The sequence below is a fragment of the Mercenaria mercenaria genome, chromosome 3 (genome assembly GCF_021730395.1).
Source record: "Mercenaria mercenaria strain notata chromosome 3, MADL_Memer_1, whole genome shotgun sequence".
Taxonomy (NCBI): Eukaryota; Metazoa; Mollusca; class Bivalvia; order Venerida; family Veneridae; genus Mercenaria; species Mercenaria mercenaria.
In genome coordinates, this window is record NC_069363.1 from 68,771,570 (window position 1) to 68,797,562 (window position 25,993).

Here is a 25,993-nt window from a genome sequence, read left to right on the forward strand (position 1 = left end):
GGCTGTCCATTGTCAGCCCTCTTATTTATAATCGTTGCCGAGATTTTAGTTTTAAAGATACGAAAATGTGAAAATATCCAAGGTATTTCCGTTAAAGACAGTCAATTTAACCAAACTCTAAAATTAACTCAATTAGCCGATGATACCACTTTATTCTTAAAAAACGAAAATGATATTTCAACAGCCATATTAATTATCGATGAATTTGGAAAATATTCTGGTTTAGAATTAAATAAAAGTAAAACAAATGGTTTATGGATAGGACGTTCTAAAACAAAAAGTCTTGACTTTTTTGAACAAATACCATTTACTAATTCATATGTTAAATCTTTAGGAGTTCATTTCGGAAATGATTCAAAAGAATGTGACAAGTTAAACTGGGATCCAAAATTAAACACATGTCAATCACTTATAAACGCATGGAATAAACGAAATCTTACTATGTATGGTAAAATTATGATAATTAAGTCTATCTTGTTACCAAAAATAACATATTTACTACAGAATACAGTTCCACCTAAAACAATATTAAGTGAATTCAACTCAATGTTCTTTAAATTTCTCTGGAATGGAAAAAATGATAAAGTAAAACGAACGACAACAATAGGTCACAGATTAGATGGAGGGTTAGATATGATAGATATTTACTCCTTTTATAAAACCATGACAGTTAAATGGGTTAAAAACTTAAAAACAACAGAAAATGCAAATTGGAAAGTAATACCATCTTTTTTCTTAAACCAGTATGGTAAAAATCTTCTCATATTCAATACTAACATAGATTCAGTTAAAAGCCTTCCAAACGTAAACTTGAAAATTCCATTATTTTATAAAAATTTAATTGAAACTTGGATAGAAAAAAAACAAAAAGATGATAAAACAGAGAAAGTACACACTTTTTATGACATTCGCAAGCAACTTATCTGGGGAAACAGATTTATTAAACACAAAGGGAAGTGCCTGTTTTTCAAAGCGTGGATTGACTCTAATTTGATTTTTGTAAATGACATTATTTCAAACAATGGCGAAATAGATCCAAATTTTATCTATGAAAAATTAACCAGAAAGCAAAATTGGATCGCAGAAATTAATATCATTAAACAATCTTTGCCTAATTCATGGAAACATAATATGAAATCCGAAAAGTCTGTGCATGCATACTTAAGTTAAAACATATTACGATATTCGTATCAAAGGCAAACTTCTCGAAGAAACCACGAACAAAGACATATATAATATCTTTGTTTCTTCAAAATTTACAAAACCATATATACATAAATACTGGGAAGATATTCTGTCCTGTGAAATTAACTGGAATTCATTCTACTATATTTTGAATAAATGTAATGTTGACAACAAAATAAAACAATTCAAATATAAAGCCGTACACAGAATACTCGCAACTAATTCAAACTTGTTTAAATGGAATATTGAAAGTAATCCTTGTTGCAAATTATGCAATGAATTCGAAGATTATGACCATTTTTCCCTCAATTGCAAATACTTAGATTCATTCTGGTCTAAAATTGACAAAACTTTCAGAAAATGTGGAATTAATAAATCTTTTAAAAATTTAAAAAGCATAATAGTTGGTTATAAGGAGTATAATGACATTAACTTACTATTAAACACAATTTCATACTGCATATATAAATCGTATTTTTTGAGTGAAAGAAGAATGAAACATTTGAACATTTGGAATATCTTGTATACTGATATTTTAATACTTATTAAGTTTCTCGAAAACAAAAATTTATGTACACACGTTCTTAAAGACTTTCTAAAATACATGTACTGTTAGACACTTTTGACTTGAAAAGAAATAACTTAAGTAGAAGAATATGTTAGAAAAGTATGAGCTGTATTTTGTAATGCTTTTTGTGTCTTGATGTAAACTGTTAAAAATATGTCTATATGTAATAATCGTCAATAAACGGGCTGTCGTTTAAGCAGTTCCAAAAAAAAAAAAAAAAAAGAAATGCAATCATTGATTTAAGATTAATTAAATGGTTTCAGGTTACAGTCTGCACTTAGTACTTCAAACCGAAAACACTAAGTAAACGTTGCTAAACACGAAGAAAAGTTGTTGAACACGTACAAGGTCTACTTACCTGATACAAATAAGTCACAACATCAGGATATTAATGAAGTCTCTGTTGATATTCTTGGAATTTTCCATCTTGCTTGGAAAGCTAGATACATATACCTTTACAAATATTTGGAGATGGAAATCGCTTGTATAGAGCCGTTTCTCAAGCATTCTCAGGCACACAAAACCACCATGAGCTATTAAGATTGAAAACAGCTCTAGAAATTACTAGTGCAATAGGTGATACAAGAGTAGTGATTAGTGATTATAATGCTTTAGTACATGATGTAGTTGTGATCAACTCATATTCTGAGATTGCACATATGTACGCATTCAGCAGTATCATTGACCAACCCATTAAGTCCTTTTATCCACCACAAGTTAATTCAGAATATTCGTCTGAACCTTACACACGTAGAGTAGTTGGCAGAGGTGTAAAAGATGGACATCCGGATATATGTATAATGTGGACACAAATGTTAGTGCCAGAGAATTTAACAGTATTTACACCAAACCACTTTGTGCCATTAATTCCAATGAATAGATTAAGACAAAATGTTGTGATTGGTGAATCCAGTGTTGCAGATAGTACACATGACTTAAATGTAACTGAAATTTCAGTAGGCAAGGTTCCAGAGGTTGAGGAAACAGTCAGTGTCAACGATTCCGCTTCAGATACACGTGATACATCAGATCTATCAATGAATGAGCCACATGAATCGATAGATGATTTACCATGTATCTGAAACAGAATCATACAGTGAAACAATGGGGGTGCTAGATTCGGGTTCTAGGACACAAAACGTGCAGTAGATTTATTAGTGAACAGTACAGTAGGTTTGGATAAAATTCCCGGGGGACCAAAGAAAATAAATATTACGTAATTGAAAATTCAAGCAATAAGGATAAGAGGGCAAAAAATAAACATAGCTGTTTTTCAGATGACTGTGGGGTTTGGGATACATCTAAAGGGACATCGCCAAAAACACTGTATTTTCGGGATAGTCAGTGGGACCTTTCAGTAATTTTCTTCAAAAATGGGAACTACTGCACCAATAAATGCATCAAACGGAAACCCTGAGTATGTACCAATGAATCCACAGCCTGATAAAAAATCAGGTCGTGGCAATTCATTGTTATTATACAACGTTGAAGTTGGATGAGTCTTACAAAAAAGAGTTATATGGTTAGCAGAGGGGTGTTTGGAAAGCAAAATGGCCGTTGTTGAATATGTCGGTAAATTCCCCGGTCTAGCACCTCATGGTAACTCCAGAGACCAGAAAAAGACAGAGTATATCCGGACTCCTGATTATGTTATGGATGAGGCTTCCGACTTAAAATAAAAAAAGAAAAACCAAAGAAGATCTATGACACGCTTAAACATAAGCATGACGAGGTCACCAGATCCTCTGGTTTACAACAGATCAGAGACAAAAAAAAGTATATGTTACAAAAAGAAAATCCTAAGTCTGGACCTAAGAAAAATGTAGCCGATCAAATAAATATCTTACAGAACATGGTGTCAGGGAATGGCAAATTTGTTAGGTCAATAGTTAGAACTAATGGAAAAACACCATGTATTATTCTTTATACGGACGAACAAATTACGGACTTAAAGAAATTGTGTTGTGCAGGTCATACTGTTTAAGGTGTTGACCTGACGTTCAACCTATGTGATATGCACGTGACTTTCAGATGTTTTAAACAAGTAACTGTTGTTAGGAATTACACCAATCAACCCCCTTGTTCTTCGGTCCAATGTACATACATGACAATTCCGACTTTGAATCATACTGCCACTTTTTCCATCATCTTAAAATGAAGGTCATTGATACAACATTGCATAAACTGGTCATAGGCAGTGACGACGAACGTGCTCTAGTCAAAGCAGTAACAACTGCTTTTCCTGAAGCAACCCATGTCCTCCGTACCCGACATCTGAGAGAAAATTCCAAGCAAAAGCTCACTGACGACGCGGTTAACTTAAGGGACAAAAATATGATACTTGACAAAATCTTTGGAAATGACGGTATCATAGACGCAGATGACAGCATCTGCATTGACGAAAAGTATGACCAACTAGAGACTGAATGCACGGCTATTTCAGAAAACTTTGTCATATACTTCAGGGACAGGCTTCGGCCACACCTAAAAGAAAAGGTTAATGCGCCTGCCAGAAATGACAAGATTGACCACAATTGGACAAATAACAACTGTAAGTCGGTCAATCATGTACTTAAACAGACAGTTGACTGGAAGTCAAAGCAAATCTCAGACTTGGTAGATTCTCTATACTACCTTGTCGAGGGTCAATACAAGGATCTTAGATCTGCTTTACTTAGTATATTATTGCAAGTTACCCACCGGAGCCCCGAACATGCAATGTATAGGGAAGTCATAGATAAGCGGGAACAGTCGTTGACCCGCTAGCCAGGGGACTGGGTACGATGTGTGCAATCGTTGGTTACGTTACGATAACCACGTGTTTTTTTTTTTTTTTTTTTTTTTTTTTTTTTGTTACCTTGGTTTACCCTGCACCCCTTCCTCCCTTGCCTCACACGCATTTTTGCGTTATTCGGGCATCTCCGTACCTTACATATGAGGGGTTGCGGGGTAACTTGCAACAGTATATTATTGCAAGTTACCCCGCAACCCCTCACATGTAAGGTACGGAGATGCCCGAATAACGCAAAATACGCTTGGTGTCATGTGTGGCGACCCCTGGCCTCCACACAACCTATCCAATACGAGACTGTAAGGCTTAAAACAACAGCAAGAACAAAAACAAAAAACTGTATATACATTGTCCACTCATTTTGTAATGTACAAATATAAAACTCGTGCCACTCAACTTGCAGGTTACTTTGACATTAAGATCCTGGGAGTCGTCACTCAATCTGCCGTTTGACCCTGCATCTTAGTACCGGTGAATTCCGTTTGGCAGAATCTCGCCGCATACGCACGGTAGAAAACCAGGTCAAAGGAAACGAAAGGTCAATGCAAAAACTACGACAATTAAACGGACAAAAGTTGATGATTAAATTGTATTTTTTGTTTTCAGCAGCTTTGAAAGTGTCATGCTATATACACGCCGTGTCCTCTTGTTGGGAGCTCCATTTTTTGGGGTGGTAGTGTATAGCTGGCACAATAAAAGTCTGATTACCCTGAAACAAAGGTACAATTTAATTTATTAACATTTGAACAGATGGTCTTCTGAACATGATATCATTTTTCACATGTATATATATTTTTGTACATTGTAAAAGACTTAATACAACTGTCGATTTGATTTTACAATATTGTTGGTTTTAAGTCAATTGATTTACATCTTTTTAAAACTAATATACAGTATATAATTTTTGGAAAATATTATACATATTTTTACTTGCGACTGTGATAATTTTATGAATATATTTACATATGTTTTTAACATCTTTACATATGTCAGTCTATGTACATACGTTTACATTTTCCATATCGCAATAATTATTTATATAGAATCTGTGTCATCTTTTATTATGTATTAATATCTTTACATACAACAACGATTTACATTTTTAAACATGCTTACATTTAACAATGATTTACTTATGTTGTAACATTTTTACATGGCACTTTATGAAATGATATTTACATATGTTTAATTTCCGTATATATGTTACATGTACAGATGTGATATTTTATAGATCTACCTATGTATTGTTAAATCAAATCGATGTGTGTACTTCTGCTTTTAAATTTGATTCTGTTTTTATTGTGCATGTTTGATACTGCATTTATTAGACATGATATATAATAATAAATATTGTTTTAATAATAAAATAAATAATTGGAAGTTGCTACTGAAGAATTTGGGAGAACACAAAGAAAATGGCCGTCAGAAACGATACGTTTATATGGATTTATTCATATGTGGCCTCTACAACAGTATGAACAGTATGTTCTGCTTTATCATTACATTGTCACCATTTAGGGTACAAGTTAAACAGGGGATATCTTGGTAAGTAATTTGAACGTCTCTCACATTTTACAGTAACACCGGTAAACGGTGCACAATCACATGACTTGTGACGTTTCAACAGGGGTATCACGCCAAGCAGAATTTGTAAACAAAACCATGTTTTTGAAGGTAAAGTATTTAAAGATATATTTTTGTAAAATGACACCTAGCTGGTGCAAGTCCTTATATCAATGAGTACCTCCGGTGATATAACACATGTCCGTTTCTGCTTTAGTTTTGCTGGTAACCCGGACAAACCGCAATGCTTCCACAGCAAGCGTATTTTCACATGACTTGAAAATCAAACCCATGCGACTGTTCCTTGATAAACGACCAACTAGTTGTCACCGCTGCGTTCTTTTGATATCTAAGATCATTTTGGTAGGATTTTCTCTCAAAAAAAATGGCGTATTTGTGGATAGATCGCCGAACTCGAAAAATGCCCGTTCCAAAGTCTAAAAGCTCTCACGGAAAGCACTGTTTTAAATCGCGATTTTCTCGTTCCTTTCGTTGAATGCAATGCCGCAATTAACGCAGGTAACGTTTTTGCCTACCAACGCGATACTTTGTAGAGTGTACTGCACGTGGATAGTGATATTTTCTAGAAAATGTGGGTAGCTCAAAAACATGCTCTCAAAGCCAGTTACTTTAGACCAATGCTGTCACATCAAGCACAAATCTTTAGCTGACAGTTTAACCACTTTCTACTGTTAATTTTTCCAAGAAGCTAACTATTAAACATATTTCAATCGACTGTGTGGACTTTGCTACACAACGCAGTACATATTATGACGTTCAATCAATGAAAGAGTTATTTGAAAACGTTTCAGTCGGAAACATTTTATCGTTTTTAAAACAGATAGGAATTTATCAAACAAGAGGGCCATGAAGGCCCTGTATCGCTCACCTGACCTATTGCCCTAAAGATCATCAAGAAAGTTTCATTAAGATATGGTCATAAATGTGGCCTCTAAAGTGTTAACAAACTTTTCCTTTGATTTGACCTGGTGACCTAGTTTTTGACCCCATATGACCCAGATTCGCACTTGACCTAAAGATCATCAAGATTAACATTTTGACTAAGTTTCATGAAGATAGAGTCATAAATGTGGCCTCTAGAGTGTTAACAAACTTTTCCTTTGATTTGACCCGGTGACCTAGTTTTTGACCCCACATGACCTAGATTCGAACTTGACCTAAAGATCATCAAGATTAATATTCTGACTAAGCTTCATGAAGGTACAGTCATAAATGTGGCCTCTAGAGTGTTAACTAGCTTTTCCTTTGATTTGACCCGGTGACATAGTTTTTGATCCCACCCGACCCAGATTTGAACACGACCTATAGATCATCAAGATTAACATTCTGACCAAGTTTCATTAAGATATGGTCATAAATGTGGCCTCTAAAGTGTTAACTAGCTTTTCCTTTGATTTGACCTGGTGACCTAGTTTTTGACCCTACATGACCCAGATTCAAACTGGACTTTGAGATCATCATGAGTAACATTCTGACCAAGTTTCATTAAGATATGGTCATAAGTGTGGCCTCTACAGTGTTAACAAGCTTTTCCTTTGATTTGTCCTGGTGACCTAGTTTTTGACCCCAGATGACCCAATATCGAATTCATCCAAGATTTTATTGAGAGTAACATTCTGACCAAGATTCATCAAAATTGGGCCAACATTGTGACCTCTAGAGTGTTAACAGCTTTTTCCTTTGATTTGACCTGGTGACCTAGTTTTTAACCCCAGATGACCCAATATCGAACTTGTCCAAGGTTTTATTGAGGGTAACATTCTGACCAAGTTTCATTAAGATTGGTCAAAATTGTGACCTCAGAGTGTTAACAAGCTTTTCCTTTGATTTGACCTGGTGACCTAGTTTTTGACCCCAGATGACCCAATATCAAACTATCTCATCCAAAATTTTATTGAGGGTAACATTCTGACAAAGTTTCATTAAGATTGGGTCAAAACTGTGACCTCTACAGTGTTAACAAGCTTTTCCTTTGATTTGACCTGGTGACCTAGTTTTTGACCCCAGATGACCCAATATCGAACTTTCCAAGACTTTTTTGAGGGTAACATCCTGACCAAGTTTCATTAAGATTAGGCCAAAATTGTGACCTCTAGAGTGTTAACAGTCAAATTGTTGACGACGACGGACGGACGACGGACGACTGACGACGACGGACACAGGGCGATCACAAAAGCTCACCTTGAGCACTTTGTGCTCAGGTGAGCTAAAAATCTAACATTTCATATTTTTATTTACATCTTTTGCAATATTATTTTGTTTGCAGCTGGTAATTTAACACATACGTATATACATTTTTACATGGATGATTTTAGATATGCTTTACATTTTTACGTGGATGATTTTAGATATGCAGTGTGCTTTACATTTTTACATGGATGTTTTTAGGTACGTTTTACATTTTTACATAAATGTTTATGCTTTACAGTTGGCGTTCGCAATATGGCTTCTTCTCGGCGATATATGACCATTTTGTGTCGATTCGCCGTAAAACTCAACTCACTCACTCTTATTTGACATATATTCCTTTCCCAATTGGATTTCACATGAATTTAGTTGTACCGAGACAACACTTGAACAATCAAAAGATATAATGCAAATACTAAATTTGCTGTAAACACGCGGTCAATACAAAAGGAGCATCATGGAAGGCACGTGTTGTTTTCCCGCCAAAATGATCGTCTGCTTCTCGATCCATTTGGAAATCCTTTATGGCGTATAAGTTTACCGAATATTTAACGCATATTTAAGTCGTGCTTTCATTCGTTTAGACTGGCTCTTTACAACTTAAGCCCACGTTCAACCAAATATTCGGATTTGCCGATCAGTTGACGAAAATGTATAGAAGATCTATATTGATCTTTTACAATTTCTAGGCGACAAAACATGATTTGAAACTAATAGAAGGTATCAAATCAATCAATCATGGAAATGTAATGTTTTCTTCACATAATATTTGAGAGAAAAACGATGTCCTTGATTTTTAGAGTTTAACATTGCTTTGATACATATCCTCATTAATCCTTATTGATTTTGGCTATCTAACCAAACAATTCGATAGGAAAACAGACAAAACACGTGCGCAACAGCTTAAATACATGTTGGGCTAGCTATGGTGGCTGATTTCTGCCAGTGTTGTTCTGTCGTTCTGGCGCCCCCGCCATAACGGAAGATCGACGTTTTTCTCTTTTGGCGTTGTCTCGTTCTGTCGTTCTGGCGCCCCCGCCATAACGAAAGAACGACGTTTTCCTCTTTTGGCATTGTTTCGTTCCCTCGTTCTGGCGCCCCCGCCAAAACGATATAACGAAGAATGCAACGCGACAGAACGAAAGAACGACACTTATAAACGGCACCCTAAAAAACGTCGTCTTGGCGTTCTTTTGTTCTGGCGCCCCCGCCACAACGACGGAACGAAACAACGCCAAATGTGAAAATATCGTTCTAATCAATGTGTCGTTCTTTCGTTCTGTCGCGTTGCATTCTTCGTTACATCGTTTTGGCGGGGGCGCCAGAACGAGGGAACGAAACAACGCCAAAAGAGGAAAACGTCGTACTTTCGTTATGGCGGGGGCGCCAGAACGACAGAACGAGACAACGCCAAAAGAGGAAAACGTCGTTCTTTCGTTATGGCGGGGGCGCCAGAACGACAGAACGACACTGGCAGAAATCAGCCACCATAGCTAGCAATTTTGTGTCATAGCTTTGCACAGAAAAAGAGTGTAAAAACTACAGTTAGTAAGTTAGCTGTTTTATAAACGAGGACTGTCGGGCGGGTTTCCTAGCGACTTCTATATTTTCTTATAAAAACGTTTCGGAAGAGGCTAATGCTTTCACAAACATATATAAATTCCTGTGTCTATGGATGGCGATGATAATTATGTTACTGTTATGGTATTCAATCATACAAAGGCACTACGTTGCCACCGGCTAATGAAATGGGTACATGTGATTTATAAACATGCGAATCACGAGGATTCTGTACAGTTGTTTTACTACATTGTATTTGTATGAGCAAAGAAAGATTAGACTAGTTTTAGGAAAAGGTGATGTTTATACAGAGAATTTGTTCTCAATTCAAGCACGTTTTCGTTTCAGCTTCCTTTGCCATTCTGGAACTCTCGTTAGCTGCATTGCATTCTATGTTTTTCCCTGTTCAGTTTTGGTGCGTATGCGAAACAGCCATTACATTGAAGTAAATGAAATTATTGTCCGAAATATCGACATTTCGTAAAATGGTTTTGCTTTTATGCATGAAGAAGAATGTTGAATAGTAATCTATTTCAAGTGTCCTCTCTTTCCCCTCATATTATAGTATTGGGTATAAGAAAACTGTGAGCTTTCTTAAAATGTTAGAGGGAAAGGAGAAAGACACAATAACAATGTGTTATCAACACATGCACTGACATATTTCTATTTCTTTCTCTTTTTTTTAAGAAAAAAAATGTATATGTCCAAAACTTCAACATAGGCTGGATAGCTACTTTACACCTAGGCTACGCTCATGAACATCTGACTTCATCATGCATGTCCAGTAAACAACTGACCAAGTGGCTTATCATAATCGGGGCACATAGAGGGCACTTGAAATAGTAATCTATTTCAAGTTTTACTTTTCCATACATATTTAATACATACATGTTTAATTTCATCACTATGTTTATATGTATATCCATTGCTACTCCTTTGAAATCAAGAAAAGAGAGACAACGTAGTATTGTCCAAGACAATTGTTATGTCTAACATTAATTTTTATCAGCTACATTAACAACGATGCTGCTGCATGCATGTCCAGTAAACAACTGACCAAGTGGCTTATCATAATCGGGGCACATAGAGGGCACTTGAAATAGTAGAATAGTTTTTCAAGAAAATTAACGATAATCATGATAAGCGTGCCTGTTAAGTTAACATATAAGAAACAAAATGATTTGGTAACACAGAGGACTGACTGGATCCTATAACAACGAGATGGATCAATGCATGTGATATTAATTATAATGTTAATCAATAAATGTATTTTATTGGTTTTTCAATAATTAGCGTTATTTAGATTCAGTTGGATACATGGCGAGGAAATGGAAAAATCAATAGGTCTCCATGGATTTTATCGACATTTTACACAAGTGCGAGATACAGTAAATAATTGGTGGAACGATTCCATAAGAATCATTTTGTTTTATCTTCTTGGCAAAATTAGCAGTAGAAAGTGGTTAAACTGTCAGCTTAAGATTTGTGGTTGATGTGACAGCATTGGTCTAAAGTAACTGGCTGTGGGAGCACGTTTTGAGAGGCCCACATTTTCTAGAAAATATCACTATCCACGTGCAGTAAACTTTACAAAATATTGCGTTGGTAGGAAAAAAAGAACCTGCGTTAATTGCGGTATTGCATTCAATGAAAGGAACGAGAAAATCGCGATTTAAAATAGTGCTTTCTGTGAGAGCTTTTGAATTTTAGAACGGACATTTTTCGAGTTCGGCGACCTATCCCGAAATACGCCATTCTTTGAGTGAAAATCCTACCAAAATGATATTAGATATCAAGGAGAACGCAGCGGTGACAACTAGTTGGTCGTTTATCAAGGAACAGTCGCTTGGGTTTGATTTTCAAGTCATTTGAAAATACGCTTGCTGTGGAAGCATTGCGGTTTGTCCGGGTTACCAGCAAAACTAAAGCAGAAACGGACATGTGTTATATCACCGGAGGTACTCATTGATATAAGGACTTGCACCAGCTAGGTGTCATTTTACAAAAATATATCTTTAAAAACCTTTACCTTCAAAAACATAGTTTTGTTTACAAATTCTGCTTGGCGTGATACCCCTGTTGAAACGTCACAAGTCACGTGATTGTGCACTGTGGGTAAACGAATTCCAGACTTTTCACCCCTAAGACTTCTCCTCCCCAAGACATTTCCTCACAAGACTTTTCACCTCCAATTTTACAAACCCTAGACTTTCACCCCCAATTTTTAATATACTGAAAATATCGTGAAATATTTTGCTATTTGGTATTTAAAATCTTTTTTATATAGGTTGTTAGGGCATTTATGAAGATAATTTGTTTCTTTTCGGACCATAATTCTATAAAATGTACACTGAATTTAGGGTAACGTACATGTAGTCAACTTAATCAATTCATCTTTTTAAATGTCAGTTGTTTAGACTTCTTAATGATTAATTGTTTTCTATGTCATACAAATGGATTCAAGCTTTAATTATGCAATATAATTATGAAAAATGTGAGTAGATTTAGATTACAATAGTAGATGTAAATATTAACTAGGGAATATAATTAGAGGGTATATGTTCATCCTTTAGTATAATAATGATAGCCCAATTGTACGGAAACGTATATTGACCCCCCTTATATTTAAAATATATAAAACGAATGGAAAGGTTTAATCAAGTTATATGTATTGGTGAATGTGAAAGTAGTCCTTCAAATGATTATGTATATTTTTAGGCCATACCAAATTGATATGTCGTTCGTCGGAACTACCGCATCAATAATTTCATTCCCGAGAAAAAAAAAATAAAAATCACCCGCCCGCACGTACATAAAAATCTCCGAAAAAAATATTTTTTTTCCGATTACGCGGCCCGGAATAATATCGGCAAAACAGGTTTTATCGCTGTTTTAATGCGTCAAAGTGATATTGATCGGATTTCATGCGTCCGTAATACATGTAATCTGATGACCAAAACTCAAAAAGTCAGGAATTATGGCGTTATTCATCATTTATTTTAAATCTGGAATGTCTGTGCTAGTGCCACACATGGCCTTCGATGTGCCGGTAGGTAATGAAGTAGGCGCATTCTAAAAAACGAAGCCCGATTCTAAGACGTGCAAGGGGGATGCAGTTAAAAATATTTGGAAATATTGTTCAGATATAAAGTTTTCAAACCATTTGTTGTCAGTTGTTTAGTTCAGCATGTAAGATCTAGAGCCCAAAGCTGAGGCCGACTACTATCTTAAAAAAATATTTGTTCACAGATCCTGACCGACCTATCACATTGTCTCGCCCTCGGCCAAATCGTTTTGAACGTAACTTCTTTAATTAGTACAGCAGTCAGATATTCTGTCAAAATGCATTTAGTCAATTTAAAAATTGTTTAGCTTTTCAAATAAGTAATGTGGATATGAAAATAATTTCTGACAAAATCTGTCCTTTTGTATCCCCAATTTTGCCTGTTTTTATAATAATTGGCTGTGAATTGACTGAACGAGAGAAACTGAAAAAAAAGAAAACAGACCTCCCCAACTCTAAATTTCTAGTTCAGTCAAAGCACAACAAACAACACTTTTAAGGGTGGCCATATTGGGATCATTCTTTGTCCATCTTATCATTTTTGCCTGAGATGAATCTCTACCACCAAAACTTAAGCTAGCCTGATCTTTTAAGAAATTATTCCAAAGGGATTCGAACAATGTCGAAGCATCTGTATGCCCAACTCCGTTTGGTCTCACTGGTCAAGTGGTTTATTACTTCCCCAAACCTCTATGGGTTGGAGTTCCACTAGGGGCACAAAGATGTTCATGTGTCAAAGCCATCTGTGTTTCAGAAGAAATGTTATTCCACACATGTGCCTGTTTTGTCATAAATATTCTTCGTTTTGTGCCGTTAAATAGGCACGCCTTCAGATTAATGTAGAAAAATCAAAATTGAAAATAAGACACTGATCCCTTAGTAATTATAATTACAAAAAAAAAGTGATTCAGTGAGTTTTGGCAAGAATTTATTTGCAAAATCATTCATGTAGTCTTTAAAACATATAGAAAAGCTATATACTGTGTTACCCACACTGTAAATGTTTGTTTTATGTGTTATTTCTAAAGAAATGTTAACTTCATGTATAATCATAACCGCTTCCTCAAGGGTCCAAGCTGTGGTAAAAAAATAAAAAAAGCCCGCTCGCTCCATGTTAAATCTACCCGCCTCTGAAAAAATCAAAATTGAGAAAAAACAAAAAAATAAAAATTTCGCTCGCTCGCTCCTATTTTTCTGAAAATTTTCCGAAGAACTATTAATCAATTTGGTATGGCCTTAATATATAAAGTAAGCTGTGTTTCTAAATATTTAGCAAATTATCAATAGCTGTTGTTTTAGTTTATATGTACAGCACTACATAAGCGAATTTTTCCGTTAAGTTATTTATTTATTCCACATAAATAAGTAATCTGATCGAATGACATGTTTTGATAATTATCCATTACGCGCATTTATCAAAGTGTTATTTAAGTACGAAGGGGCCTCCGTGGCCGAGTGGTTAAGGTCGCTGACTTCAAATCACTTGCCCCTCATCGATGTGGGTTCGAGCCTCACTCGTGGCGTTGAATTCTTCATGTGAGGAAGCCATCCAGCGGGCTTACGGAAGGTCGATGGTTCTACCCAGGTGCCCGTTCGTGATGAAATAATGCACGGAGGGGCAACTGGGGTCTTCCTCCACCATTAAAAAGCTGGAAAATGTTAAATATCACATGTTTTATGTATGAAAACTATTTGACAACATTTTAAAAGGAGAGTAACTCTACGATGTCTGAAAAGTATTTGTAGCGTTTTTCATGTTGTCATGTCGGCGGGGCGAAAACACGTAAACTCAAAAGTAATGTATTTGTCGTGTTTTCGTGTAGGCAGGGAGAAAACACAAACACTGGACAGATAAGGTATTTGTCATGTTTTCGTGTTGGCGGTGCAAAAACACGAAAACACGACAAATAAAGGGCGCCAACACGACATATACCCGCCAACACGAAAACTCGACAGATAAATTTGTCGTGTCGGCGTCCTCTAAACGTCGAATTTTCGCGTAAAATGTGCCGGTTTTTGCGTTTTCGCCCCGCCGACACGACAACACGAAAACACGAGAAATTAGCCTTTTGTCGAGTTTTCGTGTTTTCGCCCCGCCAACACGAAATGGCAGAAATCATCCTCCATAGAAACCAATGGCAAAGGGTTTTAGAAGCAATTTCTTTCTTTTCGAACGAAGAATTCAAAATTTATTTATATTTACTAAAGCTGCATTAGGAGATCTGAGATTTAGTAAAATACAATAGTATGTCTGATGTCAGCTATCGTTTTAAGAATACAAAGTGTATGTATAGCAGACCCAGTTCAAGAAATATTTCATTGGGGTGCGGTGAGCCATCTTCCCTCTTGACTGCAGGGAAACGCGCGCGCTGGTGACGTAATTTTGTAATTATAAACGAATACTTAAGGTAGCAGGGTACACTTTCGAATTTTGGCCCCCGTCAATATTTGTTATAAATACACGGTGTATGATCAATCCTATATTGTTGGTATAAAAGTCGCGTCTTCAACTCACTGGTGCGTACAAGCACCTAACCTTTCCTATTAGCCATGGATAAACAAGATAAGTCGGAAATGTAGTGACCTTATTTATCATCCCTTTATTCTTAAATTCGTCTTTATTTCATATCGTGGATGGTTTTACGGAACAAATCGAAGATGTAAAAATGTAATCGACACAGTATTTTGCCAAACTTTGTATCCAATGTATGAAATAAAATGTGTTTTCAGTTTCATGTCATAGTAGAGGAAGGTAACATGTGTGTTGAAAATGCATTTAAAATACGAATCTTGGTATTTTGGTATTGTTCGGATGTTTAATTATATGGTATTTAATATTAGAATGCTGTTTATACATAAAAATAGCGGAAATAGCTTCTCGCAAATGCAAAAATCTTGCAAAATTTAGTTTTTAGTAAGTCAACTATATTTTTTGTATAAAGGCACCTATATTATGCCACAAATATTTCGTCCCAGAGATTAGGAAACATTAATTTTGAGAGGTATTTGTGAGGGGCGACTGTTTCTGGCTGGAAAAATCCTTCCTTTATCCTTCGGCATATAGGCCTATTTGTCAATACATGCGCGTGCCAGTTTTTAATTTTTGTATAAGACTTTGTTTCTTATAGTGTCGACTTATTGAATGGTCAAGTCAAATTTGGACTATGAGACACATTTTTTCTGTGCGCATTACCTCCCGAATCCTATCCTTGTAGTTCAGGCGGCCTGACGGGATTCGAACTTCGATCTCCCGCTCTGAAGGCGGACGCTAGGTCAAAGGAGACGCAAACTTTGTATGTGTGTTCATTGGGTGTATCTGAGTAAATGTAGATATAGCGATCTCTCTTTCCCCCCCTCTCTCTCTCTCTCTCTCTCTCTCTCTCTTTCTCTCTCTCCCTCTCTGTCAATTTTAACCGCCTCGGTAGCCTAGTGGTAGAGCGTCCGCTTCGAGTGCGGGAGGTCGTGGGTTCGATTCCGGGCCGCGCCATACCAAAGACATAAAAATAGTACATTAATAGTAGCATTAAGGGGATAGTGCTAGGACTGGTCAGCCCGGTGTCAGTATAATGTGACTGGGTGGGGTATTATACGGCGTGATATTCCAGTGAGGCAACACTATAAAGTTGGGCACTGTGCTCACTGCTACAAGTAGACACCGTCGTTTATATAACTGAAAAAGTGTTGAAAAAGACGTTAAACCCGAACACACACACACTCTCTCAATTTATCTATCTTGATTCGCAATCGAGAACAAATAATACAATGTTGTATTTCAGTTGTATTAGTATACATTATACAAACTTTCATGATCACATTGATTAACTTAATAGTCCTTTTTTGGGCTAAAAATGTTCCCCCCGATCTACATACAAGCTTTGCTATTAAACAGTTGTTTACATAAGGCAGTGTAACCTATATATACAAATGTATGAGGATAGGCTAAGAGTTTATGAGCATGAAATTTACGTTAAAACATGCTTAAAGTTAATAAAAAATTCCTTAATGAAAAAGGCAATGACGAAAAAAAAGGCGTTTTATTTACCATGTTTTGAGCTTAAATCATTCGAGAATGACAACGATATTTCCTCCATGCAATGGTTTAATCAAAAATGGCGAACAGATAATGAAGAATTCAACGGCAGACATGTAACTCGCTATTTTAAGTAAAATAAGTAAGCTAACAACAACATAAATGTATATATTTACGTGTACATTTCATGTCTCATAAATACTTCCGTAATCCTAGCCTGTCCTCATGGGTTTATCTGGAGATACGGAACTTCGGTAATCACAGAATCGGTACCGTGATCCTAGCCACTGCCATTACATAATGTAAACTTCTCAAATAGCAAAATAGGCTATTTTTCAAACTCGTCCTTTGGTGACACAGTCTGTTTGTTTTGTATACTGGGTTCATATAGAGTATCATGCTTAATATAATACAAGAAATACGAGATACATTTCCCGGCCGAATCTCTCGCTTGAACACCAGCGTATATGGTACATATTACGGCTAAACCATGACTGCCTCGTCTGAAACATCTAATTTACAGAAAAAGTTTGCGTAATCCTGTTACATGACATTTAAATTAAATTGTTGCCCTTCGCCTTCCACAGCGTATATCGCGCAGTCGCCACGCAGTTGTCCTTCCTTACACTCACATTCACCTCTGCAACAGGTTAATGTCAAGATTTTTTACGTAACTTTGAAACCACATTTTCACAAGGTTTAAGAATACTGGTACCCTCAGCACAATTAGTTTCTTCAACACAAAGTGTCTATTAAACAAATCATTTACTAGCATTCTAAATGCACGGACTATATTTGTGTTTCATACAGTAGATCTAACTCTGTAAATAGTGTGATAAGCAGCGGTACAAGGGAGAGCGTAGCTGCGTTTTTCTAAGTTACCACATCTACACGGTCTGTCAATGATCTTCGTTTTGGCGTATGGAGCCAAAGTAGCGATGAACGCCGCTTACCAGTCTTGGCACTGAAAAAACAAAACATATTTGCTAAATATTACATTAAAATTTTGGAAAATAACGGAGGTGCCTCAGTTCAGTGTTATACGTAAAATGTAGGTGCTTTATATATTGATGAAATCGTGTTTTTAAGAGTATAAATTGATTTTAAAAAATGGTTTCTTTTCTTCTACTGTTTCTACGGATAAAATTTTAATATATCTGTACGAAATTGTGCTCAAAACATCACGAATCTGTAAAAGGATTGCAATAAACGATTTACTTTTGCGTCATTTGTACAGCAGTACTCAAACTGTAACGATTATTTAGCGAAAACTGCTGAAGCTTTTCATTTCGTTTTCATGCAGGTGGAAGCTTAGAAGTTACTTAAGTTCCGTGATAACATAATTAAAATCAACTTACGTCTCTAAAATCGTATTTTTCCACGTACTCGCCTCCTGCTCCGTAGCATGTTTACATTTTTTGTACGTAAAAGTTCGTTGCTTATACCAAAAAGTGAAAGCACCGCAAGTTTTGTACCAAAAATATAGGATTGATCATACACCGTGAAATAGAACATCGTGATTTTGGATGTCTGTAAATTAAGGTGAGAGATAATGATTATTAATTCTTTAGAAAATTTATACAGCCGACACATGTAAAATTCTGATGTCAGTTGGAAAACTAACTGCTGGTAGCTTTGTATGATCAATGAGACACCTTTTCGCGGAAAAATTCAAATCACGGAAGGGTTCTGTGCTTGTTGATTGATACTCGGGAACATTTTCGATATTTTGTGAAAAAAACGAGCTGGATGGGCCCCCATTCCGTTTATGTCCTGACGTTCAGTAAGGACCATTAAACTGAGAAATGCAATAAAATTGGACATTGTTCTTGCAGCGGGATCATTGTAGGCTGTTCAAAAGGCGCGAAATTGATGATTTTGGCATGCTATTTTTCATGGATGGTGTAAACCTTCCGTTTCGATAACTTTCTTTATTCTTGTATGAGAATCCTGATCTTGCCATTAATCAAAAGCACAAAACATGCACGCAATTTATAAAATGGCCACCCTAATTTTGCTCATAGGGGAAGTGCAATATTGCGATTCGCTACATGTAAGACCGTCCGTGCCCAAAATTTTCGCATCTAAGTGTACCTTGCTACCTTAACAGATGTTTATTTACGGAGATAAAAATCATCTTTAAAGAAGGGGTTATTTGTCTTCATAAAACGTAACTTCTTTCATTTGAGATTACAAACATAGTCAATATATACATCTGTTACATACATACTTCTGTTTATAAACATAAACATGTTCGATCAAAACATTTTATATGATTTGACAAGAATTATTTGTGGTAAAAGTTATAGCATATATTTAGTTTCATATCTTAGAAACAAGATATTTCATTAATATTCAAGTTATATGATGCATATATAAGGGGGGTCAATATACGTTTCCGTACAATTGTGATAACGTGTAATATGTGTATTTATAAGTGCAGTATGATGTGGAATTTATTTTTATGATATATTTTTATATATTTAACAAGATATATTATAGTCTCAGGTAACTCAGTATTGAGTGGCAGCATTCGATATGTTTAATGTTATTATATGTAATACATGTATGTACTGTGATGTTATTTATGTATGCTGATGAGACTGAAATAAATAAATAAACTAATATTACTATTTGAAAGTCATTCATTTCATTGCAGGTCAATATTTTAAACTCTTCATAAGTGTTGTGTTTAATCAACACCTTTTGATTGACAGGAATAAGTGTTAAAATATAAATGGATTAACTGGCTAACCTGTAGTATATTAAGCTTTAATTAATCTAAACCTTGACTGATCTTACGGAAATCAAAAACAAACAAAATTATACTCATCACTCAAAAATGATGTTGCTTCAAAAATGAAACTAACTGTCAATATCTTGTCTAAGTTTATTTGCAAAATAAATGAACTTTGACAGATTCAGTAATTCCTTTTTATTTGATGTAGACATCAGATTATCACATACAGAGTTAGCCATCTACAGTAAAATGGTTTTAAATATTTTCTTCGTAATTCTTTATACAACGGACATACAAGAAGAAAGTGATATCTACCTCTTTCTATTTCAAAATTATGTGATGATAATCTAAATCTACTAAGAGCAATTCGAAATTTTTTATCTTCAATTATATTTAAGTATTTTTCAAGATTAAAGGAATGTTTAAATCTACTAAAAGAGAGTAATCGTTGAGAATTGTTAATGTTAGCATATCAAGTTTGATAATAATTGTCCAATATTCTCTGTAGATAAATAATTACTGTTACTATCATGACTTATCCATATACCCGAAAATCCCAGGTTTTCTAACAGCGTTTATATTTGAAACGCCCAGTTTGAATTATTTTAAGTACAGTTATGTTAATTTTTGCATTGTTACGCAGCATATGATAAATTCTTTTTTGTAGTGAGTTTTCATTAGAATTCAGTAAACGGAACCAGTAGCGTACCATATTTATCCTTTTTTTTTTCTTATTCTATTATACTTAGTACGCATGCTTGTAAAATTAATTCTATTTCCCTCATTTTTGTCTTTCACAAATGTATTTCTTGCTTTCTTGAAATTATTTTTTTGCTATATGTAACAAGATTCATCAAACCATTTCGACTTACTAGATAATCGAGAATTTGTTATTATTTCAATTTATTGATATAATTTGAACATGTACAGTTTATCATTATAAGGACAAAATATACTAAAACATGCAAGAGAATGTTGCCAATTAATTAAAGGTTGATAGACTTAATTTATCTTGCATCACTTGCCTATTATGATGATATTTTCAATGATCAAACTTGGCTTAGACTGCTTATTTTACTCTACGCAGACGACACCATTTTAGTTTCAAATAACGCTGTAGATTTTCAAAATTGCCTAAACTGTTTTAATAATTATTGTAATCAGTGGAAACTTGTTGTGAACCCAAACAAAACAAAAAGTATCATTTTTGGTGCCAGAAATGTTGCACGCTTTCAATTTTCATTAGGAAATAACGTTATCGAGAAAACCGATAAGTATCATTACCTTGGACTAACTTTCTCTGCATCAGGATCGTTTCTAAAAGCTCGACAACATGTGAGCCAACAGGCTGAAAAGGCCCTTTATCTCCTCTTTACTAAAACAAATAATGCTGATTTGCCACCAGACTTAACCATTAAACTTTTCGACCATACAGTTGCACCAATTTTGACATATGGATCTGAAATATTTGGTTATGAAAACCTTGATTTGTTAGAAAGAGTTCAAAATAGCTTTCTTAGGAGAATATCATTCTCTCGTAAAAGTACCCCTAAATATATGCTTTATGGAGAATTCGGGAGATATCCCATATATATTGATGTATATACTAAAATGATTTCATTCTGGTCTCGCTTAGTTTTGGGCAAAGAAGACAAGTTATCACACAAAATTTATATCTACATGCTGAATCGTCCCGATTTAAATTTCAAATGGATTAATAAGATAAGAGAAATTCTCCAGAGCATAGGTAGACCAGATATTTGGCATCAGCAAAACCAAATTGTCAATAAAATTACATATAAATTAGTAAAGCAAATACTTCAAGATCAATATAAACAACAATGGCAAGCCCAACTTCAATTATCCAATAAAGGCAAGATCTACTCATCTTTTAAAAAGCAAATTGAATTGGAGCCGTACCTTAAAATTCTTCCAAAAGAACACTTTATTAGAATGTTTAAGTATAGAACATGTAACCACCGCCTTCCAATTGAAACAGCCCGCTGGGGTGCGACAGCCTTCCTTGATAATATTTGCAGGCTCTGTGACTCCGGCCTTATAGGCTCGGAACAGCATTATCTGCTTAAATGTACATATTTTAACCATGAACGACAATCATTTCTTCAGGATGCAAACATTGTTGATAATGAGCACTATTTTGCTCGGCTCATGTCTAGCTCGAACGAGAATAGTTTAACTAGAATAAGATAAGATAAGATAAGAAATTTGTTTATTAACGTGACCTGTGTGAGCATATAAACATAATAACATACAATATTTAACAGTTAAACACACCCGGCCCAATGGGCTTATAAGTCACCATCCATGTAATACAAAGAACATGCGTAATGTCACATGAAATGAGCATTTTTCTGAAACTTTAAAGAGAGATAATCAATAATTTAAATATCACTCCTACTACAACATAGTAATAACAAGCACTTATCACCGTATCATGAATGTAAATGCAAATACACAGAAATATCTAATAAATACTGTTTAAACTCAATAGACAGAAATACATATAAATATACTGAAAAATAAGTAAATTTTCTACTCATATTATTTGGTTTTAATTTATCTGGTGTTATATATTGCTTTTCTCCTCTTTAAGTAGCTTTTAACAATAAATTTTGCAACTTTACGAGGATAATTGTTTACGAGCTGTACCAGTTTATCACTATCACTCAATACGGTAAAGTTATTTTTGTTAAGTTGGTCACTGAACATATCAGTTCGTATATCCCTGTAGAATGTACAGTTAATAAGAAAATGACACTCGTCTTCAATGGAACGTGATTGACAGAATGAACAAAGTCTATCCTCCGGGCGTTCACCAATGTACCGTCCAGTTTCAATCCTAAGGGGCAAAATACCACATCTAAATTGAGTGAGCATAGAGCGTTCATATTTTCTCAGATTAAGCAGTGTATAATTCTCAGTCTTAAAAACATTCTTAAATTTAGCATATGTCCTCAGTTTTGATACATTCGGCAAACTGTTTCTCCATATGTTACTGAAATAATTGTTCCGTTTTTCACTTACTGTCTGTAGATTAACGGCGCTTTTGTTTTCGTAGTGAACATTTAGGATTAATTTGATTAAAACGTCTTTTAACTCACTGCACCAGTTACTACGACCGTTCGTATAGTCAAGTTTGAAAACATATTTAGTTAAACGGTGGTCATCAAAGTTTATAAGTCTATTCCAGTATCGGATCATGTTCAACCATCGACGGTAGTTGCTGGGAAGCCATCCAATATCTCCATTAATAGCAATCAGGGGAGCAAACCTGTGTACACCAAGAAAATAACGTATAGCCTTGTGTTGAATGTTATCTATAGTCTGGAATTTCCGGTATCCCCAAACTCCAGAGCAGTAGTCCAAAATGGGGGTAACGCCAGATACGTATAATTTTTCAAATGTTTTCAGACCAATATCCTTTAAATTATGAATTTTCGAAATAATCTTTCCCAGTGCCCTACCCGCGCCCTTAGCAAGAATCTCGGCGTTTATGGAGAAATTACCTTTATAATGAAATGTAACACCCAAGTACTTGTATGTCTCAACCATTTCTAGAACGTTTCCACCAACAGTAAATATCTGATCAGTTTGTGCCGTGCGACCTTTCCTGAAGTGCATGCACTTGGATTTGTCAGTATTTATGAGGACACGCCACCGCTTACACCAGTTGTGTAAGACGTTTAACATGCTTTGTAAATCTTCCTTGGTTTTAGCAAACATGACTATGTCATCTGCATAGAGCAGCATAGATACTTTTCTTTCTCCCAAGTCAAAACCGAGGTCAAGGTCATTGACCTCTTTCACTAGGTCATTGATGAAGATGGAAAAGATTGTCGGCGAAATATTGTCTCCCTGTTTTACCCCTGTCATGCAATCGAACCAGTTAGTAACTTTGTTGTTTATTTTAATATGCAATTTCATAAGAATAATCTTAAGTAAGTTTTGATTAGCTTACATAGAAAATCTCTCAACAGCGTTCATTATGTACTATAATTTATTGCAACTTACATGTTTTATGCAGCAACTAATCCATGTATATTATGTATGCACTTTTTGATTACTAAGCAGGTTATTTCAAGAAATATTACAATTTTTACTTAAAAAAAAGAAAAAAGTAAAGCACACTTGAATTACTGGGTCAAAACGTGCAAAGCCTAATTACATTAAATACACTAAATATATCCGCAGATGGAACTACTTTTCCTTTATAAATTATCTGGAATAAAATTCTACTCTTCTAATTACTTAAAATAGAATTGTTTCACAAATATGATTAAAATGCAAAAGACATATCAAATTTACAAAATCCTATCTTATAATTATATGCGCGTGTCGAATAGCCAAAAATAGTGTCCTATAAATATATGCACTAATTATAGTGTGGTGAGATGCCTCTATCAGGATGTTTGATATAATTTAGTTGCCGCATACCTTATGATTCGTACATAGAATAGTTAGACCCAATCATATTCGAACCGCCGATGATCCGTCAAAATTCAATATTTTAGATGATAGAGTAAATGAAATAAGCACTAATCTTTCACGAATTCCTAGAAAAGAAAGTTCTATCTACTGGCCCGTTAATTACGACAGTTTTAGACTCTAATTACGGAAAATACACAAATTAAGGACAAATTACGCACTTCCATGATCATTGTACTAAGGAGCTTGATTTTGTCATAATCACTGAGCGCTCATTAATTACAGTTGGATGAAGCTTATAAATATGCGGCCAGCGCCACGAAGAGATCAGAACCTGCCTGGCTACCGAGAAGTCAACAACGTCAAAGTAAATATAAATCTGCCAAGCTGCGGAGCGATAATAAATAAGAAATAATTACCATATACTATTGGGTTCTTGACCTCCTATCATAGTCTGAGTTCTTACTCAAAACATTGTGTTTCGTTTAAGGGCCACGACGATAGGAACTTGACATCTAGTAGTATTTAGGTAAAATCTTAATGTATGGTATTCACCTCAGGCATTGTTTGTTGTGAATCACCATACTACAAGATCCCATCCACGAATTTTGAGTGCTCGTCATCAGTTAAATTGAGATAGATTGATTCACATTAATTATTTTACATATTACCAATCATTTTAAGAATCATTTGTTTCAATCAGTAGGCAAGGAAGCCCATAGAAATTTTATATGATATTTAATACACTGAGCTAGACCGTGTTCACTACAAAATTTGGCGCCCAACGGGGGGCAGTTCATAGCTTCATATAGGCTATCTTATCCACGCTAAAAGATGGCTGAGCACACTTTTGGGTTGCCCCATCACGACGAAACCATGGTTGAAGAGGTTGAGAAGACAAAACAGGATTTTGATACTTGAACGAGAGATTTCAAAGTTACAACAAGAAATAGATAAGTCCTTGAGTGATATTGGAACCTCAACCCCAATACAGAGTGATAAAAAGTATGTCTTTGAAATGATACCACCAGGCAGACTGGATGAAGGGTTATCTACGATACATAAAGGACCCTTGAAGCCTAGACGTCTGTTACCAGAAATACCTACATCAGAAGATAAAGAAGAGTCATTAAAACCAGATAGATCTGTGACGGAGCGCATTAAAAATGTTGCCCATCCACCAAAAATTGAGGATAAGCAAACTTCGGATTCAAGTGATGATACAAAAGTAGAAAGCTCCAGTAAGACGACTTTGGCACACTTTGATGCATGTGCTACTTTAAATGGCTGGGATGATAACAAGAAAGGCTTATATCTATCCGTATCACTACGCGGACAAGCCCAGGGAGTTTTTGGCAACCTTAATTCAAAGACCACGGATTATCATGAATTAATAAGAGCTTTTGAAGATAGGTTTTCACCGAGAAATCAAACTGAGTTGTATAGGGTCCAGTTGAGAGACAGACAACAGAAAGCTACAGAGTCTATGGCCGAACTGGGACAGGATATCCGACGTCTAGCTAACTTGGCCTATCCTAATGCCCCAGCCGACGTTCGTGAGACCCTCTGGCTAAGGAAGAATTTATCGACGCCCTTGTGAGTTCAGAAATGCGTCTCAAGATTAAGCAGGCCAGGCCTACGGATCTAAACGATGCCGTCAGACATGCAGTGGAGTTGGAGGCCTTCTATCGAGCAGAAAAGAAAGAAGAGGGAATCTTTAGAAGCGCAGTAAATGAGGGACAGTCAAAAGAAATTGAAGATCTTAAACACGTAGTTTTGAATCTTTAACATAGCGTAGATAGTTTGAAACGCCAAGGACAATACAATAAGACTGAATA

At 35.4% G+C, this 25,993-nt stretch overlaps 1 protein-coding gene across 2 annotated transcripts; it reads right to left on the reverse strand.

Annotated features, from left to right (window-relative positions):
- Window positions 1–4,879: 4,879 nt before the first annotated feature.
- On the reverse strand, window positions 4,880–24,025 carry LOC123524463 (uncharacterized). Of its 2 annotated transcripts, XM_053538850.1 has the most exons (3): window positions 21,630–24,025; window positions 20,994–21,168; window positions 4,880–5,253 (listed from the first exon to the last, which is right to left on the reverse strand). In XM_053538850.1, the coding sequence occupies exon 1, from the start codon at window positions 23,652–23,654 to the stop codon at window positions 22,287–22,289; it is 1,368 nt and encodes a 455-aa protein (XP_053394825.1). In that variant the 5' UTR covers window positions 23,655–24,025; the 3' UTR covers window positions 4,880–5,253; window positions 20,994–21,168; window positions 21,630–22,286. The 2 variants fall into 2 exon arrangements, with proteins under 2 accessions (XP_053394825.1, XP_053394824.1); XM_053538849.1 differs by having other exon boundaries at window positions 20,994–24,025.
- Window positions 24,026–25,993: the final 1,968 nt, after the last annotated feature.

What these genes read in the sequence shown, in the direction of transcription:
- LOC123524463 (XM_053538850.1), bottom strand. Translation starts at nt 23,654, where the DNA reads ATGAAATTGCATATTAAAATAAACAACAAAGTTACTAACTGGTTCGAT.